The following is an 18,630-nucleotide window of genomic DNA, read 5'->3' as shown; positions in this document are numbered from 1 at the left end:
TTTTGCTGATTCATGCTATAGACATATAGGCGGTGGCAACTAGACATCAGGCTGACTCTCTACATTTATGTGGATCATATTTTAAGAGAATGAATTTTATGTATAGTATCATATGATGTAACATCTTTTTTTTCTGAAGATTAATGTAACATGTAATTGGCTCGCTCAGTTATTATTTAGCTGTACCCAATGCTATTTCTCGATGACACATGTATGAGCACCTATTTTAGTTTCTTTTGTTGTTGTGGTTCTACGATCTCTATAACTTTCATGTATTTAGTTAATGTTATTATTCTGTGCCGTGTTCTGGTAATTTTGGTGGACAAGGTTAGTAATTGTACCGAGGAAGACACAGACACAGTTGATAGACATTGCTGCTTATTTGATCTGGAGCTCAGCATTGTAAACTGGAGACTGGCTGGCAGTATGCCAGTGTGCTGAATGCTAAGTATTAGGTGATCAAACAAAGCTACCAACAAAACTCTTGCAAAACTTCCAGAATTCTTGGGCTCCAGTAATCATCCTCAACAACTTATATATGCTGTTTACTATTATGCTATACAATGACAAGTTTTTCATATCAAGGACAAACTTTTTCATGGGAAGAAAACGATGTAAAAAGTATTCAGAGATTCTTGCTGTGCCATGGGATCTCTCAAAGGGACTCAGTAATCATCAAAGTAACAGGGCAAAGGCTCCTCTTTTCTGGACTTGCGCCTGCTGAGCAGCGACTTGAGAAACTTCTTGCCCTTCTTTGGAGTCTGCTCGCCTTCCTTGTCATCGTTTCTGTCAGCTTGTGACCTCACTGATGCCAATTTCTTGTGCTCTGATGTGTGCATCTTCATCAACGACAGATGAACATATTTCAGGTTTATTGACAGGGTATTCCAGTTCTTAGGTGGACTGTATTCACAAGGCCGTGTGGTTTACCTGAACTCTGACACTTGAAGTTTTCAACAAGGATGGCTTTTGTGGAAGTGATCCAGACCTTGTGAGTGGCGTGGTCCTGGGAATTGGCGATTCTGACCTCTTATCTGCTGCAGAAACGAGCATGTGCAATTAAACATGAGCAAATCTGATCAAAGATATAAGCACCATTTCCTTTGAAACAGAGGAAATTTTGCTAGAATCGGGCTAAATCCTATGAAAATGCCATAAAAGTTCCTGTGTTTCAAGGGAATCCTTTTTCTGACGGTGAGTTGCTGATTGCTTTACCTCGTTTGGTGGGTATTGTATTCTCAGAAGGTGGGCGCTGTGCTGGTGACGACGAGCGTGCACGTTGCGAAGGTGCACGGGCGATCGACCGAAGCTTGCTGCAAAATTGTCAATTTTTCAGATCACCAACTTCCAAGCTGGAGATGGACAAACGTCCAAGCTGTTGTGCATAGCAGACTGACCTGAATGAAGGTTGCTTCTCTTTGGCTTTTGCTTGGGATGCTGCTGCTGCTGCAGCGGCAAAACATTGCAGGTCAAAAGGAGATCGAGACAACTAGTACATGCTCATCATTGATAGAAGAGTTGCAATAATTCTCATGATTGCTCCCTCCGTTCCAAAATTTCCAAAATATAAGGGATTTTCCCTGTCCAGATTAATAGTATTCTAATTTTTTTTATATTTTGGAACGGAGGGAGTACAATTTAAGCTCCCTTACCGCTGAAGACCTGTTGCATCTGTGCAGCTCTGTTCTTGGCCTTCCTCATCTCGCTGAAGTTGGGCACAGCATTAGGCATTGAACCATCTCCTGCTGCGATTAATGAATAACGGGATTGAAATGTCTCACACAAATTAATTCTTGTTTACTCCCTGCCATCAGAATTTGCTGACAAGTTGGACCAAAACAAAAGGAGAGGTATACATATTTAATTACCTGGTAAGATGTACCTCTTGTGATACTTGGGAGCTGTGATCACCAATGATTGCTGTGAAAGGCCTTCCTTGTCCATGCATGCTTGGCTCACTTGGGCTCTCTTCAGGTTATTATTATTGATCATCACTTTGTTAATTCAAGAACTATACTAGATCGCAGTACTGAATTCAGGTACTATTCGTGATGAACTCTGAAAATTAGTACCTGATGGATGCAGGACACCCGGAGATTTGTGTCGTCAACCTCATCGAACCTTTGATCGATGAGGCTTGAAACCTTGAAGGATATGGATCCCAGGTGATCGACAGTGTTGACGAGCGCCTTCACGGAATACTCCTTCAGGTTGTTCATCACCCTACAAATAATATTGTTCGTACACATTTTGAGATAATTATTCTAGCAGCAGCTGGGGTTTTGCTTGATGATCTAGTGCAGAAAAAAAGAAAGAAAGAATCGGTACATCACGTACTCCTGTTTGTCATCTTCCTGCGTGTAGGCTAGTTCGAAATACTCTGCTGCAGAGTACAGCTGCGACTTCAGCATCTTGAGATCCTGAAATAAGAAGATCGCAACGTGTTGCTGGTTACCGGTGAAGACTCAAATCTCATCAAACTATGCAGTATTTTCTTTAGTTGCCTAATGTCAACGAGAAAAAGAAAAGAAACGAAATACTATACGGCCTAACTGAAAAAGAAACAGCCAAGCAATATTTGTTCTTTTTTCCCTTAATAAGCTCAACACCAAATCCAATTTGACAATATTTCATCATATTTTCATTGAGTTTGACTGTGATTAAAGCTTGAGCAATGACAAATGATTTTGCAGGCAAAGAAGAGGAAGGGAAACCAAAAAGGGAAGAACAGAATATGCCTGAACTCTGAACTTTGGGACTACTGACCTTGATGGTATCAGAGAAGATGAGCGTCTCCTGCATCTGCACCTCCTCCAGAGTGCTGCTGCTCATCCCGGCAATGCCAACGCCTCCTCTCCGAAAAGACGCCACTGCCTCCACCATCCTAGTATCCTCCTCTGTTGCCAATTCCTCTTTTGATCAGAGAGATGAATGCAAGTACAACACAAAACACTTCAAAGAATATTCTTGCGATGGTGGTGGCGAAGAATAGGGGATGCAATTATGGCGGGAGGAGTTCAACGAGCTCCGAGGAAGAAGAAGAAGAAGAAGAAGACCATAGGGAAGGAGAATAAGAAGAAGGCAAGCATGTCATGAGCATGACAGATACTCCTATTTAACTATAGTACCAGGAGTAGTTATGGTGCTGGCCTGGCAATGGCAGCATCAGCCAACAGCTACATATAATAATGCCCGTGCAAACCAAGCCAAGGAGACCAGTGATAACTGCTGCTCTCTAGTCTCTACTTACTCCTCCTCCTGCTACTACTGGATGCTGACTGGTGAATATTCATGGCACAACTGCTAGTAGCAGTTATAGTACTCAGCTAGTTTCACTATTGCTATGTCTGCATGTTCCTCCATTGCCATGCTGATAATCAATTCTCCCTTGTACTATCATCAACTCATTCAGAGCCTGATCCCTACCTCTACAGCAAGGAACAACCAAAACAAATATTCAGAGGGACAGGTCCAGTCTGAGCTCTGAAGTGAAGTTGGTAGGGCTAGCCATGCACTGATTTAATTACAACAGTGCTCAGTTGGTTAAGCAGTCAAGTAAGAGCAAGTACAATAAGCCAGTTTAGCCGGCGATAAAACTGCCACATCGGATTTGTCAATGAGCTAAATAGGAGAGAGAGCATGAGTCGGCGACTAAATTGTTGCCGGCTAAACACACGTCCCAACGCAAGTGCAGCAACACCAGGCTAGCTTTGATTGGGACATGCGATTGTGGGTCCACGTGAGCTGACGCGATGCAGTAATGGTTGGACGAAACAACGGCAATAAGACTAAAAAATTGGATGGGGAAGTTAGCTAAAGATTAAAAAATAAATAATAGTCGATGTAAACCTGTTTATTGTATACATTAGCTCTTAGCAATATCTATAAGAGGCTGATGTGGTTATTTTTCAGCCATTAGCGGGCGACACTATTAACCTTGCTCTAAGTAGATGGTTTGGCTGATACTGTGCATGGGGCTAATCAAAAGTTCAGAAAAGGAGCAGCTGGGCTGAGATTTGATTGGGATGGAGGACAGGACTCCTCTTTGCTTTATTTGCTTCTTTTTCTTTCTAATCTTGTGCATGGTCATGATTTGGCCCCATGCATATGGGGCCCTCCTCATGAGTCATCACACTGACTGCAGGTTCAATCATAATCACAAGAACTCAAAGATGTCTCCTTAACAATTTTAGAATATTTTTATCAGTTAACTACCCCTACCTTGGCAAACTTACTACTACATCAATTCATAAATACTTGCAGGTGCTGACTTTAATAGGTATAATTTTGACATGTAATTTGTGAGCTATACAAAAATACACTCATTTTTTATATTGTAGGGCGTTTGGACTTTTTTTAAAGTTAAACTCTTTTAACTTTGATCAAATTTATATATAAACATGGTAACATTTTTAACACAAAACAAATGTAGTATCAAAATATTTTCAATATTCGATTTAACGAAATTAATTTGGTAGTGTAGATGTTGCTATATTTTTCTAAAGATGTGGTTAAACTTTGACTTAAAAAAATCAAAACATCTTATAATATTAAACAGAGAGAACAAAGTACTTTACATCGCAAATCTATAATTTAATTTGAGAATTATTACTGCTAGCCAAAGCATGATCAGTCAAAGTCAAACTGATATGTATTTACAAACGGGGGTGACCAATATTAATTCATCAAAAGTGCTCCCCCGTACCACCACTCGGAATGAGAAACCCCCTGGAGCAATTGCATGCATCATTACACATGGAATTAAGAAATGCTCTCGTGTTTGGGAGACATCATTGGCTTTAACTCTTGATTAAGCAAAGCCAAACAGTGCTTGTGTGTCCTCTGCACTGTCTCACCCATGAACAGAAGTTGTAATCTTTTTTTTTTCTCTCATGACACGATAGTACTCTTGTGAGACATGCCATGCATGATATGGTCTTATCATCTTCTTCCCTGCTATAGATTGCTTTTACCCATTCTTTCTCGTCTTTTTTCTTTTATCTGTCTCTCACAGATGCTGGCTAGCTTGGGGAGCTTTGATGTGGGTGTGAAATGGACTGATCTCATCTGCCGAGATTCGAAGAGAATTATTGGCGCTCATCGCGGCGGATCACGAGAGATGTCGTAATGTGCTGGATAATTTAAGTGGTGTGACTTTGTTCCCTTTTGTTGGGTTCGTCAAACGGCTATGGTCCTAGCTAATGGCTGCCTCTGCATGTCAGCATGTGTAGTCGCTCGCACGACCTCTAGCATGTGTCGAGTAAGATTTGATGATAAACTATTCCATGCGCGTCTCTCCCCTCATGTTCTCCTGTCGTGACACAAAATTATGCAGCATTGCTTCTGATTCTGCTTCTTCTTATTCCTTTTTTTTTCTCCTAACTTTGGATTTACTAAATGACATTCGGTAGAGAATTTGGTGAATTCTCTACATCTGTGAATTTTTGACTTTTTAGGAACCTGTGAACTCTAGTTGGTGATGGCCAATTGGTAATTGATTATAAGAAAGCACACAACTTAAAAGGGAAGGTCATGATCTGAACCAATATAATCAGGCTAATATTTTGGGTTGGGTAGGCTTAAGGGATGACATCGAGAGTGAATTTTAAACTCTCGAGTGGATGTCCTACCAGCGTACAGCTGAAACGGCAACAACGAACTACGTGAGGAGTCTGAGACACCGCTATTTATGGATCGGTCCAACGCCATGATGCAAGCCCGCTTCTACGTCATATGCAAAGCCCATATACAAGTCTAGGTGAGTCGCCACCCCGGTGACTCCTCGCGCCATAATTGCATACGTACGTATTAAAAAAATTAAAAATACGTCTCGTACACAAATTTATACAAACTTTATATACGTATATGTTTAAACTTTGTATATAAAGTTTGAAGTTTGTATACATACATATTAGGAAAACCAACAAAAACCGGGATAAAAAAAGAAAAAAACCACAAAAAGCCAGAAGGAAAACTAGAGAAACCATCACGCACCCCCCCCCTCCGCGTGCGCCACGTGGCTGTGCTGCGCGGGAGAGGAGGCTCGCATCTATCCGCCATTAGGGTTTTCAGTCCATAGCCGGGTCTTGTTGCATGTTAGCGTGTCATTCCATGTTTATGTGTGTTTTTAATGCATGTATTGGGGGAAAGAAATCGTGTCAGTATGCATGCACTCGTGTGGGCACATTTGGAGTAGTCAACCTAATTACCAATGGCCTGTAGTAGTGTAGTAACCCGCTGCGAGAGTAAGCCAGTCTGTAGTGGTCTTAGGATGACCATAACTCCCACCCGGTTATAAATAATCTGATTTTCAACTCCTGCTCTATCAATACAGTAATATATATAAGGCAAATTTCATGCCTTTCTTTTAAAAGAATTCTAGTAGAAGATTTTGACAAAGAGAAACTTTCATCAATATGTTTAAAATTTCATCTATATGCATACAAAATATTTCATACAAATATTTCTTAAAAAGGTTATAGTGCAAACTTTCATCCAAAGATAAAAATGGCTTTTTAACTCAATAGAAAATTTCTTTTATTTTTTATAAAATGAAGAAATGAAATGCGCTACACGATGTAGAGAAAAGTAGGAAAGCGTGTTTGTGAGCCATCTTAGGGAGCGTTGACTTTAGCTTCCAAGCTGCTAATTAACCACACGATATAAGTGATTAGCGCACAATTAATTAATTATTACATACTTAAAATAAAATTTATTTATTTATTAAACTTCTATATATTTTTTTAGAAAAATACACACTATTTAGCAGTTAGATAAACATGTTTAAGAAAAACGACGAAGTAACTGCAATGATTGAATTAGTAGTTGAGCATATCATTCCAGCGGTACATAGAATGAGACAAGCCTTAGCGCATAATAAATTATTTACTATTACAAACTTTAAAAATATTTATTTTATTTTATTATGATTTTTTATATAGAATATTTTTTAAAACATATTATCTAGTATTTTGGGAATAGTGTTAAAAAAACTGAGGAAGTAGGCTCGAGTTCTTCAAGCGGTGCCTTATCCGAGCATAATCTTTCGATGCCTTAAATAGGAAAAGCTCGTGTTCATAACCCACAACCGTACGCGCATACATACACCGCAAGGCATGCATATCCACACTCACCCATCACCCACCCATGATTCATCGAATACGCCCGTGGCATGCCCTATAAAGCCATAATCGACTAAATATTTTGAACAGATTTCAAATGTTGATCTATATATTATCGTCAAATTCTCCTAAAACTTTTCTTGATTATATTTGTACATATAACATTTCATCTTCAAGAGATGAAATGAAATCACTTTCATGCACACTTTACGTCCCTCAATAACATCCCTAAATCACAACACCAAAAATCTTGGCCCACAACTTACAAAACCAGGTTAGATAGGTCCTCCGGTAATAATATAAATACCTGGTTTCGCTATCATGGCAAGTTGACCGGTCTACTTGAGCTGCCTAGGTATTTGTGTGGCACAAACAAAACTGGGCCCACACAATATTCTCACTCTCCTCCCATCTTCTCTCTCCCTCCTTTCTCTCCCCCCTTTTCTCTCCATCTCTCTCAATGGAGAGAGGAATGGCATCCTCGGTGGCAAGAGAGATGGTGTAGTGGCACCATCTTGTGGGAGGCCGGCACCGATGAGACCAGTGGAATGCTAGTAAGGGAGATGGTGTGGCTGAGCCATCCCCAAATGTCCCACCGTCCATTGCCATTCTTCTCCTCTCTGTCGTCTGCCACCATCGTCCTCCGATCTTCCTCGCCCCCGCCTCCTTCGCCGCCATTTTTCTTGGACAACAGTGGGCTATCACCCCGAAGATCGGGTATAGTACATTAAGCAAGTGCATCCAAACAACATGACACTTGGTAACCATTGAAAAACCAAGCCAATCCCCAAGATGACATTTTGAGGATGGCCAACATCAAAATATTGCTCGGGCATGGCAAGAAGTGAGGAAAGGTTGGGCTGATGAGATAAGATCTCCTAAGAGATGAGAAAGGGACTCAGCAGGAAGAGGAATGAATCATGAGAGAAACACAAAGGTCAACCTTCTACAAATATGGAACATGGATTCTTCACCTCGATAAGTATCTCTGACTCCAGAACCGTGCAATCCAGCCCATCTAACGGGTGCACCCACTTACACTTCCGTCCTCACTTTTTGTAAGAGGGTTAACCCAAAGAGTGATATGACTGGAGGGATAAGACCTTATAAGTTGATTTCATTCTTGCTAGACTAGCAATGCAGTACTAAACATGCGTACACAACTCTCACGGGCCATCAAAATTGGGCCGCATGTCACACTAAGCCTCTGGGTGATGTCATCTAGCAACGCCGGATCCATCCCCTTCCTCTGACTTCTTGAACCCAAACCATCCTCTCAAAACTTCTCAGAAACACATGAGCAGTAACAGTTAAATAACGAACTTTACAGCAAGAAACTTAAGCGGAATTGAAATTTTTTTCCTAGAGCTCTGGAGGCACTGCACCGCTGGGGGTCCACCTCAAAGAAGCCATGCTATTTACCGGCGAACTCGACAAACTCCACATGTTCCCTCCATACCTCCCTTTAGCGCTTGGTGGGGATGGACTCCTGTGCGACTATCTGATGCTCCTAGCGGATGCGCATAACTGACATCAATGTCGGCACGGTCCCGCCATGGTGGCTACTGAAGCTCCTCCCCCTCGTCCCTGCTCTACAAGAAAGATGGGGGGAATAGGATAGAGAGGGGAGGTTAAGACTGCAATGTCACTCATGTGTGAGGCACACTTATAATTTTTATTTATTTCTAATTTTTAAGGTCAGTACGTAGGCACCATGTAAGCTAAAAACCATCCTCCATATTTCCTTAGGACATCGTTTACACTAGTTTTGGGAGATGAGGGATGCATTGTACCCGGTTCTGCGCGCGGTCGAGGACCACGATACAAACTCGACGGAAAGATGAGGGACGGACGATAGACTTATTACTTATTCAATGCGGAATGTGCAGTTAGTGTTATCACTGGGCCTGATCTAAGTCGACCGGGCCATGCTTCCGAAAGCACATCTGACCCGAAAGGCCCAACTGTAGCCCAATAGACTAAAGCCCAGCAAATTGAGGGCATACACCGTCATCATCCGGCAGGCACGTTCACACGTTCGCCCATATCCATCACCCATCCATCGACGATGACGCGCATCCGATGTGTGTGTGTACGTGCACACGTCACACGTCTCTCCGCCGCGCGCGGCCGCACACGACGTCAGTCAAGCGCGGACGCATCCATCATATCATGCATGCATGCAGGCGTTAGTTACCGAGGCGGTCATATCCATCCATCCATCCATCCGTCGATGGTGAGGTAGTGGACGCGTGCGTTTTTAAACAAGCAAACAGGTTGGTTAATTATTACCTGCATCGTCTTATCTGAAAGCGTTTTAATTTTATCCTGTGCACGCGCCGCCGATGAATCTCAGTGGAAATGATCAATCAATCCTCGATCGGCTCGGGAATACACGAACGCATCATGCAATTGATCCACCAAATCTACACATTAATTGCTGCTTCTTGCTCATCTCGCCATCTTTTCCCCCATCATGCGAAATCTCTTTTCAAGATTTACTGTACACACACATCCACATATGTAGGAGTATACTAGTATTCCTACGCGTCTGGTTGTGTGTGTATATAAATAGGCGCACTATTCAGCATCCATCGGCAACTCTGAGATCGATACCATCAATCAGGCTAAATTTGCAGTACGTTCTTCGCTAGGTAGCTTCAGTGGCCAACTGCCGTCGTCGATCGATCGATCATGATGGAGATGCACGAGTGCTGCTACTACGGCGGCAGCATCGGCGGCGACTGGCTCAACCCACTCGCCGCCATCCCGCCGCCGTGTTCTTCCTCTTCTTCTTCGTGGTCGTCGCAGCTTCTCCTCCTCAGGTCAGTGCATTTCATTTCATCATCGCTTTGGTTATTTTTGGTTTTGTAGAATTCACGAGTAGGAGTGTAGTAGTACATGAAACTGACATTGTTGTTGAATCGTCTCGTGTAGTGATCACGATGACGTACTCTTGCACTCCGCCGGCGATCATGGCGGCGCGGTGGCCGGAATAGGCGGCGCCTGCATGACCGCCGATCTCGTTGTCAGGTGAACATCATCATTTCTTCACCTTCTTTCTTTCTTTCTGCAACTCGATGGATTTATTACAGCCTAGAATTTGAACGGTTTTGATCATGTCGTCATCAGGGACGAGGAGATGGAGATGGCCGCCGGCTACCTGCCGGTGGCCGCGTCGGCCGCCGCCGCCGCCGACGTCGACCACTACATGTACCAGCAGTTTCAGCTCGAGCCTGATCAGTTCGTCTCGACGTTGCCCGCGGTGGCGGTGGCGGTGGCGGCGACGGCGGGCGGCGGCAGCCACGACGACGAGCTCCTGAGGATGCCCTTCACCGACATCGACCTCGACGCGTTCGCCGACGCGCGCGACGTCGTCGTCGGCGTCGGCGAGCCCAAGCCCAGTCCCCAGCACACTCTCGACGCGGCGATCGCGCTCCCGGCGGTCGGCGGCGGCGGCGCCCACCACTTCGGCACGCAGGACGACGACGTCAAGTTCGACGTGACCAAGCAACGCAACGACGCCGCCCTCGCCGGCGACGACTCCCTGTCCATGGTGATCGTCGAGAGCTACGAGATGGGCATGCGACGTCACGCCGCCGAGCAGGAGCAGGAGCAGAAGCCAAAGATCATCACATCAGCCGCAACGACATTGACGCCTCTTCCTCTTCCTCCACCGCCGCCGCCGCCGCCGCGCGTGACGAGGAGCCGCCGCGACGGATCATCGGCGGCGACGGCGGGCGGGAAGACTCGGCTGGACCACATCGGATTCGAGGACCTGAGGCGGTACTTCTACATGCCAATCACCAAGGCGGCGAGGGAGATGAACGTGGGGCTGACCGTGCTCAAGAAGCGCTGCCGCGAGCTCGGCGTCGCCCGGTGGCCTCACCGGAAGATGAAGAGCCTCAAGTCCCTCATCCTCAACGTCCAGGCACGCATCAACCTAACCCCTAGAACCTTCTCGATCAGCCTCGTCTTCGTCTTCTTCCTCCAGACCAATTCAGTTCTTGCTTTGCTTGCATTGCACCGTCCGTCCATGGCGTGCAGGAGATGGGGAGCAAGGGGATGTCGGCGGCGGCGATGCGGCGGGAGCTGGAGGCGCTGGAGAATTGCTGCGCGCTGATGGAGAGGAACCCGGCGGTGGAGCTGACGGAGAGGACCAAGAAGCTGAGGCAGGCGTGCTTCAAGGAGAATTACAAGCGGAGGAGGGCGGCTGCCGTCGACGTGCTCGACCTCGACCACTGCTTCAGCTTCGCCGCCGGTCATTGCCACCGCCACCACCACCAGCAGCTGGCTCTGCCGCCGCCGCCAGCTGCCGCCGCCGACCACCGTAGGAGAGATTTCTTCGGCTACTGATTGAACGGCAGCTGCAGCATGCGTGCTCGATCGTAGTGGTACCCAATGATCCATACGTAGTAGTATTGGTAAATAGTAGTGGGATTTTGGCACTGGCAATCCACTAATTAAGTAAATCAGTAGTAATGTTTTGATTCCCATCAGCTGGGTTAATTAAGTTGAACTAAATTGTACATGTTCATATCTAATATGGCTATCTGAAGATCGAGCACTCACTTCTGCTAACTAAGCTTATTTGTGTCCATTACCTTTTTTTTTTTTTTGGCCCCGGGCTATTGTGTTCATTAGCTTGTTGATGAGAATTACTACATTGATTAAAGCTAAATTGTGTTCAGCCTGATATAAAGATATGATACTCTGTTCGTACTCGTAAGGAAAATCGTTTAGGACAATGTTTAAGTCAATTTATAACTCTTAAGTTGTTGAGTTTCAAGATGTAAAAATTATATGAATAGATTTGTCTTGAAAAATACTTTCATAAAAGTATACATATATCAATTTTCAATAAATATTTTTATAGAGACTAGTAGTCAAAGTTGTGTTTTGGAGACCGTATCGTTGTCCTAAACGTCTTCTTTTACGAGTACGGAGGGAGTATGCAGTTTTTGTTGGTTTCAAGGCGAATATTGTTAAATTGAAGTATAGTTTTATAAAAAACAATGTGAATTTTTGAATCCTCGAAGATCCTGAATTTTAAATTTTGAGAATGGAGCTGCATGCATATGCTTGCAGCTAGCTAGCGAGCTCGTCGTGCTGCATGCAAGCCGGCGACATACATACCGGCAATAGCCGCCGGCTTCGCTGTTTTCCAGCTTTCCAGGTATCTCAAAATCTGGGATCAAACTACAGTGTAATAAATCACACCACTTTCTCGGTAAATGTGAGCTCTTAGATTCGAATCTGACGGTCCTTGCCTGCATATAGACATGAGAGAGGAACAAACTAGGGCATCACGTCTAGGTACATTATCTATCAACTAGGACATCCGAGCCCTTAGATTTGGTACCGTATCTATCAACTCGACAAGAGTAGTTACAGTCTACATAATCTAGACAAGGGTAGTATAGGCTCCGGGATTAAAAAAAAAAGAGACTATTTATATATGTATTAACAGAAAATCCCACCTCCCATCTTTCAAATTTTAGCCCGTCGGATATGCTTTAAGATTCGTGCATAGTATTAACCCTAACTCTCCTCCTATTCCCCTCCCCTCACTCATTCCACTGCCGCCACTCCCTCCCATCGCCCATTCCACCGCCTCCGCCCGATCCCCCGCCGCCGCCCGCCTCGCCGATCGGCCAAAAGGCGTCAACGGCGCCGGCGATCGCCCCCCCTGGCGGGCCCCCTCCCCCTCCCTCTCCTCTCCTTTTCCTCAAGCGAGTTGTCTCGCGCTGCCGTCTTCTCCGTCTCCAGCGACGGGGTGCCACCACCGGCCTCTTCCTCCTAATAATCCGTCCGCTTTGCCCTGTCGCCTACGCCGGTCCACCGCCCGCTCCCGACCCCACGGTTTCGGCGGCACCGCCGCTGCCTCGCCGCAGCTCCCGACCCCACGGTTTCGGCGGTGCCGCCGCTGCCTCGCCACCGGGCTGTCGCCTCCTACGGCCATCCCTTTAAAGCCGGCGAACTCCCCCCTCTTTCTCCTCCCACCCCCACCCCACCCTGGGACCCTAATTCGTCGGCCCTCTGCTGGAGTTTGGGTTAGCCAGCACCCGAGAAGAAGAGGAAGTTGCCAGAGTTGGAGAAGAAGAGCACGAATCGTGAAGCACATCCAGTGATCTAAAATTTGCAAGATTTGAGGTTGTATTTTCAGTCGACAGAAGTTTAGCAATTCCGTAAAAAAAATGCATTAGAACCACAACGAGATGATAAAATTTGTAAAATTTGACGACTTTCAAACAAAATTGCACGAGAACAGAGCAACTTAGGTAACCCTCGAATTTTGTTGTGGAAATCGTGACCTTAGCCTCGAGCAGGGTAAATTTATCTTTTCGATTTTCATTTTTAAAGTAAAAACAACTTCCCACCGTTTTACCAAAAACACCATATGGAAACCAACTAATACCGACCGGTTTCACAAAGCCTGATCAGTTCTGTGAACCCTGGTCTCGAGAACATTTCATGATATTTTCATCGGCTGTACTATGCTATCTACAAGTAGGGGTAGATAACGATCCAGCTCAACTCGTTAAGGCTCAGCTCGTTTGAGCTCGTTGTTTTAACGAGCCAGCTCGGCTCGGCTCGCGAGTTGGCTCGTTAAGCTCGTTAACAAGCTATATCTCATTAATACCATATTAATAATTTTAAATTTAAGATTTTATTATGTATTAACATAATAATAAACACTAACTAATATAGTACTCACTAAATATGAATAGTTTTGATGTAACTAAAAGACTAAGCACTAGTCAAGAAACACTAAGTTCATGAAGATATGGTGATATTTTATACTAACGAGCTAAAGGAGCAGCTCGCGAGCTAGCTCGTTAAGCTCATGAGCTAAAAGGCTAGCTCGACTCGACTCATTAAAACTACGAGTTCGAATTGATCTGAGCCGAGCTTGCTACGAGCCGATCCGAGCCACGAGTTTCGAGCTTTTTGTCCACCCCTATCTACAAGTGAAGGAACTTTCAAATAGCAGGGCAAATGAAGGGAAACGCAGCAACAATCAATCGTACTGAAGAGGATAATTCATGGGCCATAGATCCCAGGATCAACAGATATTATTCAAAAAACCCAGTTGAAGCACATTACAAAACCAAAACAAGTTTGAAGGCAACACCACACAGTTATCTAGGTGTTACAGCCCAGAACGCAATGTCTGTAATTCCTAATAATGTTCATTGATTTCTTCAGGTGCAGCTCTCTGTCACAAAGGCAAAGCATATCCTATATCACCAAATATAAGAGCAAGTCAGGTCATGAATACACAATCGTTGCCTCATTTCAATTACGAGTTGCTTTATCTCCGGCTCAAAATAAAAACAGGAATGCATTTGGTCATTATCAAGATTGACTGAAAACCAGAGTCAAGCATGTTGTTACAAAGGAACTAACTTTTTGCTTGCTCCATTATTGTGCTAACAGGAGTACACACATGGAGCAACTGCAAAAACTGGAGTTCTAGAACTATCTGCAAATAAATGCAATTTGTTTAAACTCAGTGTGTCTTCGCTTCACTGCAGCACAGCTCCTAGCCATGATCAGATGCGCTTTTTTAAACCTATAATAACCCAGAGTCAAAAGATAGAAACCCCATACTTTTAATAAAGGAAAAACATAATATTTTTTTAAGACGAGCTAACCTTATCTACAAGCATCTCAATTCAATGTATCACTATCCACATGGATTCAGTAATTTACTTAACCAGACTGGAGGACTACAGCAACAACAATCCTTCGAATTTCAGAAACAAGAAAAAAAAAAGTGGAAATGCAGTTCGCAACTAGATTCTTGATAGTCTACTATACTAACCAATTAACAAATATTAGTAAATCCAATAAACCCTTGTTTTAGAACACAACAAAATCCATGATTTCAACATAAAAAGAGCAAGGGAACCACAAGCAACAGTTGCATTTGTTAATTCATTACCAACATGAAAAAAGGAAGTAGTATTAGTTTTTGGTCATGAATGCAAACCTTAAATGCAAGCATCTTTCAACAAAATTTTGCCCAGGAAGCTCATCCAAAGAAAGTTTGCCCTTACCAGAGAAGCTCAAGAAGATCAAACTTACCAAGTGTCTATGTGTCTACAAATCAATGAATACGAACCCAAGCATTGTAGAAAATTGTTCTATGGGCTTACTGATAAATACCTCAGCAAGGTTTTACAGTAGCAATAACAGCAGGAGATCAACAAAAAATGTTTCTATAGATCTCAGCTAAGCCTCCTTACGTCTAGTCATACCAAAAGAGCTCACAGAACAGAAAGCAGAAGCTCTAAGTTGGTCACAAATGTAGGGAATAACAAAGTACAAAAAATGCACCAAGCCCTTCAAGTGAAAAATCCATGTATTTTGAAAAACATTCTCCTTCAGATATAGTCTCTGATCATTTTATTTTTCAAAAAAAAACAACAGATATTAGGAAAATAAATTGTCAAAGGTGTATCAATCTATCAGTGTTAGTGTATCAAACGAAAAATATAAAAAAATGGAGGTATTACAGGGTAAATCAAACAAAGTTAACCAATAAAGGAAGGGTTGCCAGCTAAATGCGAAAACTACACAACCCAAAGGCTTCTAGAATGTCATATGTCAGTGTTTGTTTTTCTAAAGTAGTAGTACTCTGAACTCCTACGCTTTCTGTAAAGCTGGATGATATATCTTGTGTTCAAACTATTTAGTGAAAAACGATGCCTCATATCTAACTGACAAAGAACATAACTTACAACTCATACCTTAACTACGGATTTTAGCACGACAATTTTTCTAGGTGCAGACCAAGTTTTGAACAGCACAGACAATAATTGCAAACTGAGTGGTGCACAAACCAGGATGGTACTATCAACCGATTCTATTTTTAGTTTCTGTAAACCAAGGATTGGTAATAAGTTGCATGGTTTCACTGAGGAACTCTATACTGAACCGACAATAAGCATACATCCACAAGAATAATTCACACACACCATGCAACAATCAACAACAGATCCAATGCAGGCTTACGTTTGCAAATGTGAATATCCATAAGATTAATCCGAAAGGGAGGGGAAGCATTGTCGGCGTTTACCTTGGGACAGCGAGCTCCAGCAGGAGGAGTCAGCGGCGATGCAGGACCTCAGCCGCGCCCCGGCCACCGCGCTGTGCAGGGGCATCAGCGTCTCCAGCCCCGCGGACGCCGCCGCCGCCGACCTGCACCGATCCCATAAAGCAAGCGCACGCCACCATGAACCCAATGTATATGTACGACGATGATGCATCGAACTCTCACAAGTTTAGCCTAGGCGCCTACCTGCGGAGGATGCGGGCGGCCCGGGCGGGGGCCAGGGGCGTGGGGAGCGGCGAGCCGAGGACGCGGCCGGCGAGTGGCGCCGGGCGGAGCGCGGCCCTCGCGGCGGAGGCGGCGGCGCGGGCCAGAGACGCCATTATCTTTGGTTGGAGACGGAGACGAGAGGCGGCGGCGGCGGTGGAGTGCGCGAGGGCGAGGAGAAGTGGCGGCGGAGAAGCGAGGGGAGGAAGGAGGGCGTCGGCTGAGACTGAGAGTGGGACCCACCCGAGCCGAGCAAAGAGTAGGGCAACGAGCGGTATGGACGGTTGGATGCTGGCCTTCTGGGCTGAATCGGACGGCCACGACGAGGAAAGGTGTGATCAGCAAGACAGCAGCAAATGCTTTGTGCTCCCTCCTTTTCTAGATATTCGACACCATTAACTTTTTAAGCACATATTTGACTGTTCGTCTTATTCAAATTATTTTTTAAATATATAAGACTATATGTATACATATAAGTATATTTAACAATGAATCAAATGATAGGAAAAGAATTAATAACTACTTAAATTTTTTGAATAAGACGAACGGATTTAAAAAAATCAACGACGTCAAACATTTAGAAACAGAGGGAGTAACTTGTAAGAGCATTTCTGACAGCCTCTCAAAATCAGACTTTCCAAACATTTATATAACCAACTCTCCATCCGATTTGGCTAGTCAAACTAGTTATTTACTCCAACAGCCTCTCCATCCACTCTCTCTACTTTGACTCTATGACACCGGGACCCATATGTCAGCCTCTTCCTTCTTCTTCCTCCTCTTTCTTCCCTTCTTCCTCTTCTCTTGCGTTGGCATACCACGGCACGCGGCATCGAGGAGCAGCGAGGCATCAGCCCAGGCGCTGGAGGCGGGTATGGAGGGCGGCGACGGCGGCGGAGCGGAGGAAGAGGAGTTCACCTCCATAGATATAGACCCGCGGATGTAGAGGCAACTGGATATGGAGCTCGTGGGCGAGGGAAAGGGGCAGGGGCAGCCCGCCGCTCCCTCGTGCCACTCTCCTGCAGCGGTGGCTTGGCAAGGCGCGGCGGCAGAAGTGGGGTTTTACTGGGTGGGGAGGCGGCAGCGGCATGCGTCGGGGAAGGCAAGCGATGAGTCCTCATGCTCCCTCGCAAACGACGGAGTTGGCGGAGATGGGGACGATGGAGATGGGAACGACAACAGAGATGGGGACGACAACGGAGGCGCGACGGCGGGCACGGGCGGAGATGGGGACAACGACGGAGAGGGAGGGGCCGCATGTCCCAACTGTGCCGGACAAAGAGGGAGGATGGCATGAGAGAGGAGAGAGATGGTGGGGCCCACATTTGGCTAGTCTGTTTGAATGGCCAAATTTGGCTAGTTGGGAGAGGAGTTTGACCAGTCATTTTACTTGGCCATCTGAATAGAGAGTCTGTTGGAGTACTATTTTCTGCTAAAGTTGCCAAAATTTAACTTGGAGAGTCTGATGGAGAGGCTGTTGGAGATGCTCGGGCCGTCCAATCTAGCGTATCTGGATCAGAGAGAGCACTCGATGAAAAAAAAATTAAAGAAAAAAAGAAAGATATGTTTATACGGAGTACATACTTAAACCATACAGTATGTGCCAATTTAAAACGTATCGATCCATTAGTGGACTATAAACAAATATTCTCTAACTCTATTTATCTTCTTCTTCCAAGTTCTAAGATATACGCAATAGATATCCTTTTCATAGTAAGATTAATGTTTGTTGCAGCTTTTTATGGTTACAAGCGTTTAGTTGAATTGTTGCAACACTGTATTTGAGTTGTTTCTTGAAGAAACTATTTTTTCCTGCTTGTTTTTTTTTAAAAAAAATATTGCATTACATCAATCTCTTGTCGTCCATGTGTGCGACCTTTTACCTTTTTCATTTGGGAAGCGGACATGTTTCTAACCCACGTCCAATGTGCAACGACCCATTTGCATGCATGTATTCGGCCCAATAAAAAAAAGCTTGAAACCATTTTTTAAAATAACACAGTAGAAACGTAGAAGCTCGTAACGAGCGCATACTCACTTTCATGAATACACACATCCTGTCCTTATGAGCACATCTAAAATATTATACCAGCGTATGTTGAGATTGATGAAGTCACACGGACGACTTATATACATGGAAATTTTCAATATAGAAACTTTATAATCCCTCTCTAATAATATAAA

General features: G+C 44.4%; 3 protein-coding genes across 12 annotated transcripts; 1 reads left to right on the top strand and 2 right to left on the bottom strand.

Annotated features, from left to right (window-relative positions):
* Positions 1–493: 493 nt before the first annotated feature.
* On the bottom strand, positions 494–3,133 carry LOC4325847 (putative protein ABIL2). Of its 8 annotated transcripts, none has more exons than XM_015759692.3 (9): positions 2,767–3,133; positions 2,338–2,420; positions 2,073–2,223; positions 1,869–1,968; positions 1,653–1,745; positions 1,398–1,446; positions 1,216–1,313; positions 931–1,034; positions 494–839 (listed from the first exon to the last, which is right to left on the bottom strand). In XM_015759692.3, exons 1-9 carry the CDS (start codon positions 2,881–2,883, stop codon positions 666–668), a joined length of 969 nt encoding a protein of 322 aa, XP_015615178.1. In that variant the 5' UTR covers positions 2,884–3,133; the 3' UTR covers positions 494–665. The 8 variants fall into 8 exon arrangements, with proteins under 8 accessions (XP_015615178.1, XP_015615185.1, XP_015615201.1 ...); XM_015759699.3 differs by having other exon boundaries at positions 931–1,037; positions 1,398–1,443; positions 2,767–3,089; XM_015759715.3 differs by having other exon boundaries at positions 1,398–1,443; positions 2,767–3,089.
* Positions 3,134–9,736: 6,603 nt separating this feature from the next.
* LOC107276829 (uncharacterized) lies at positions 9,737–11,705 on the top strand. Its single transcript, XM_066306819.1, has 3 exons — positions 9,737–9,946; positions 10,059–10,154; positions 10,254–11,705. The coding sequence occupies exons 1-3, from the start codon at positions 9,816–9,818 to the stop codon at positions 11,242–11,244; spliced, it is 1,218 nt and encodes a 405-aa protein (XP_066162916.1). The 5' UTR covers positions 9,737–9,815; the 3' UTR covers positions 11,245–11,705.
* Positions 11,706–14,121: 2,416 nt separating this feature from the next.
* On the bottom strand, positions 14,122–16,674 carry LOC4325845 (protein NONRESPONDING TO OXYLIPINS 2, mitochondrial). 3 transcript variants are annotated; one of them, XR_010738768.1, is made up of 4 exons: positions 16,429–16,674; positions 16,207–16,328; positions 14,532–14,697; positions 14,122–14,363 (listed from the first exon to the last, which is right to left on the bottom strand). XR_010738768.1 is itself a non-coding variant. In XM_015775754.3 (3 exons), the coding sequence occupies exons 1-3, from the start codon at positions 16,560–16,562 to the stop codon at positions 14,344–14,346; spliced, it is 276 nt and encodes a 91-aa protein (XP_015631240.1). In that variant the 5' UTR covers positions 16,563–16,674; the 3' UTR covers positions 14,122–14,343. The 3 variants fall into 3 exon arrangements, 2 of the variants coding, with proteins under 2 accessions (XP_015631240.1, XP_015631234.1); XM_015775754.3 differs by lacking the exon at positions 14,532–14,697; XM_015775748.3 differs by lacking the exon at positions 14,122–14,363 and having other exon boundaries at positions 14,392–14,697.
* Between the last annotated feature and the right edge of the window lie 1,956 nt (positions 16,675–18,630).

The sequence above is a fragment of the Oryza sativa genome, chromosome 1 (genome assembly GCF_034140825.1).
Source record: "Oryza sativa Japonica Group chromosome 1, ASM3414082v1".
NCBI classification, from domain to species: domain Eukaryota; kingdom Viridiplantae; phylum Streptophyta; class Magnoliopsida; order Poales; family Poaceae; genus Oryza; species Oryza sativa.
The sequence above is the reverse complement of the archived record's forward strand: the minus strand, read 5'-3'. Positions and strand labels throughout refer to the sequence as shown.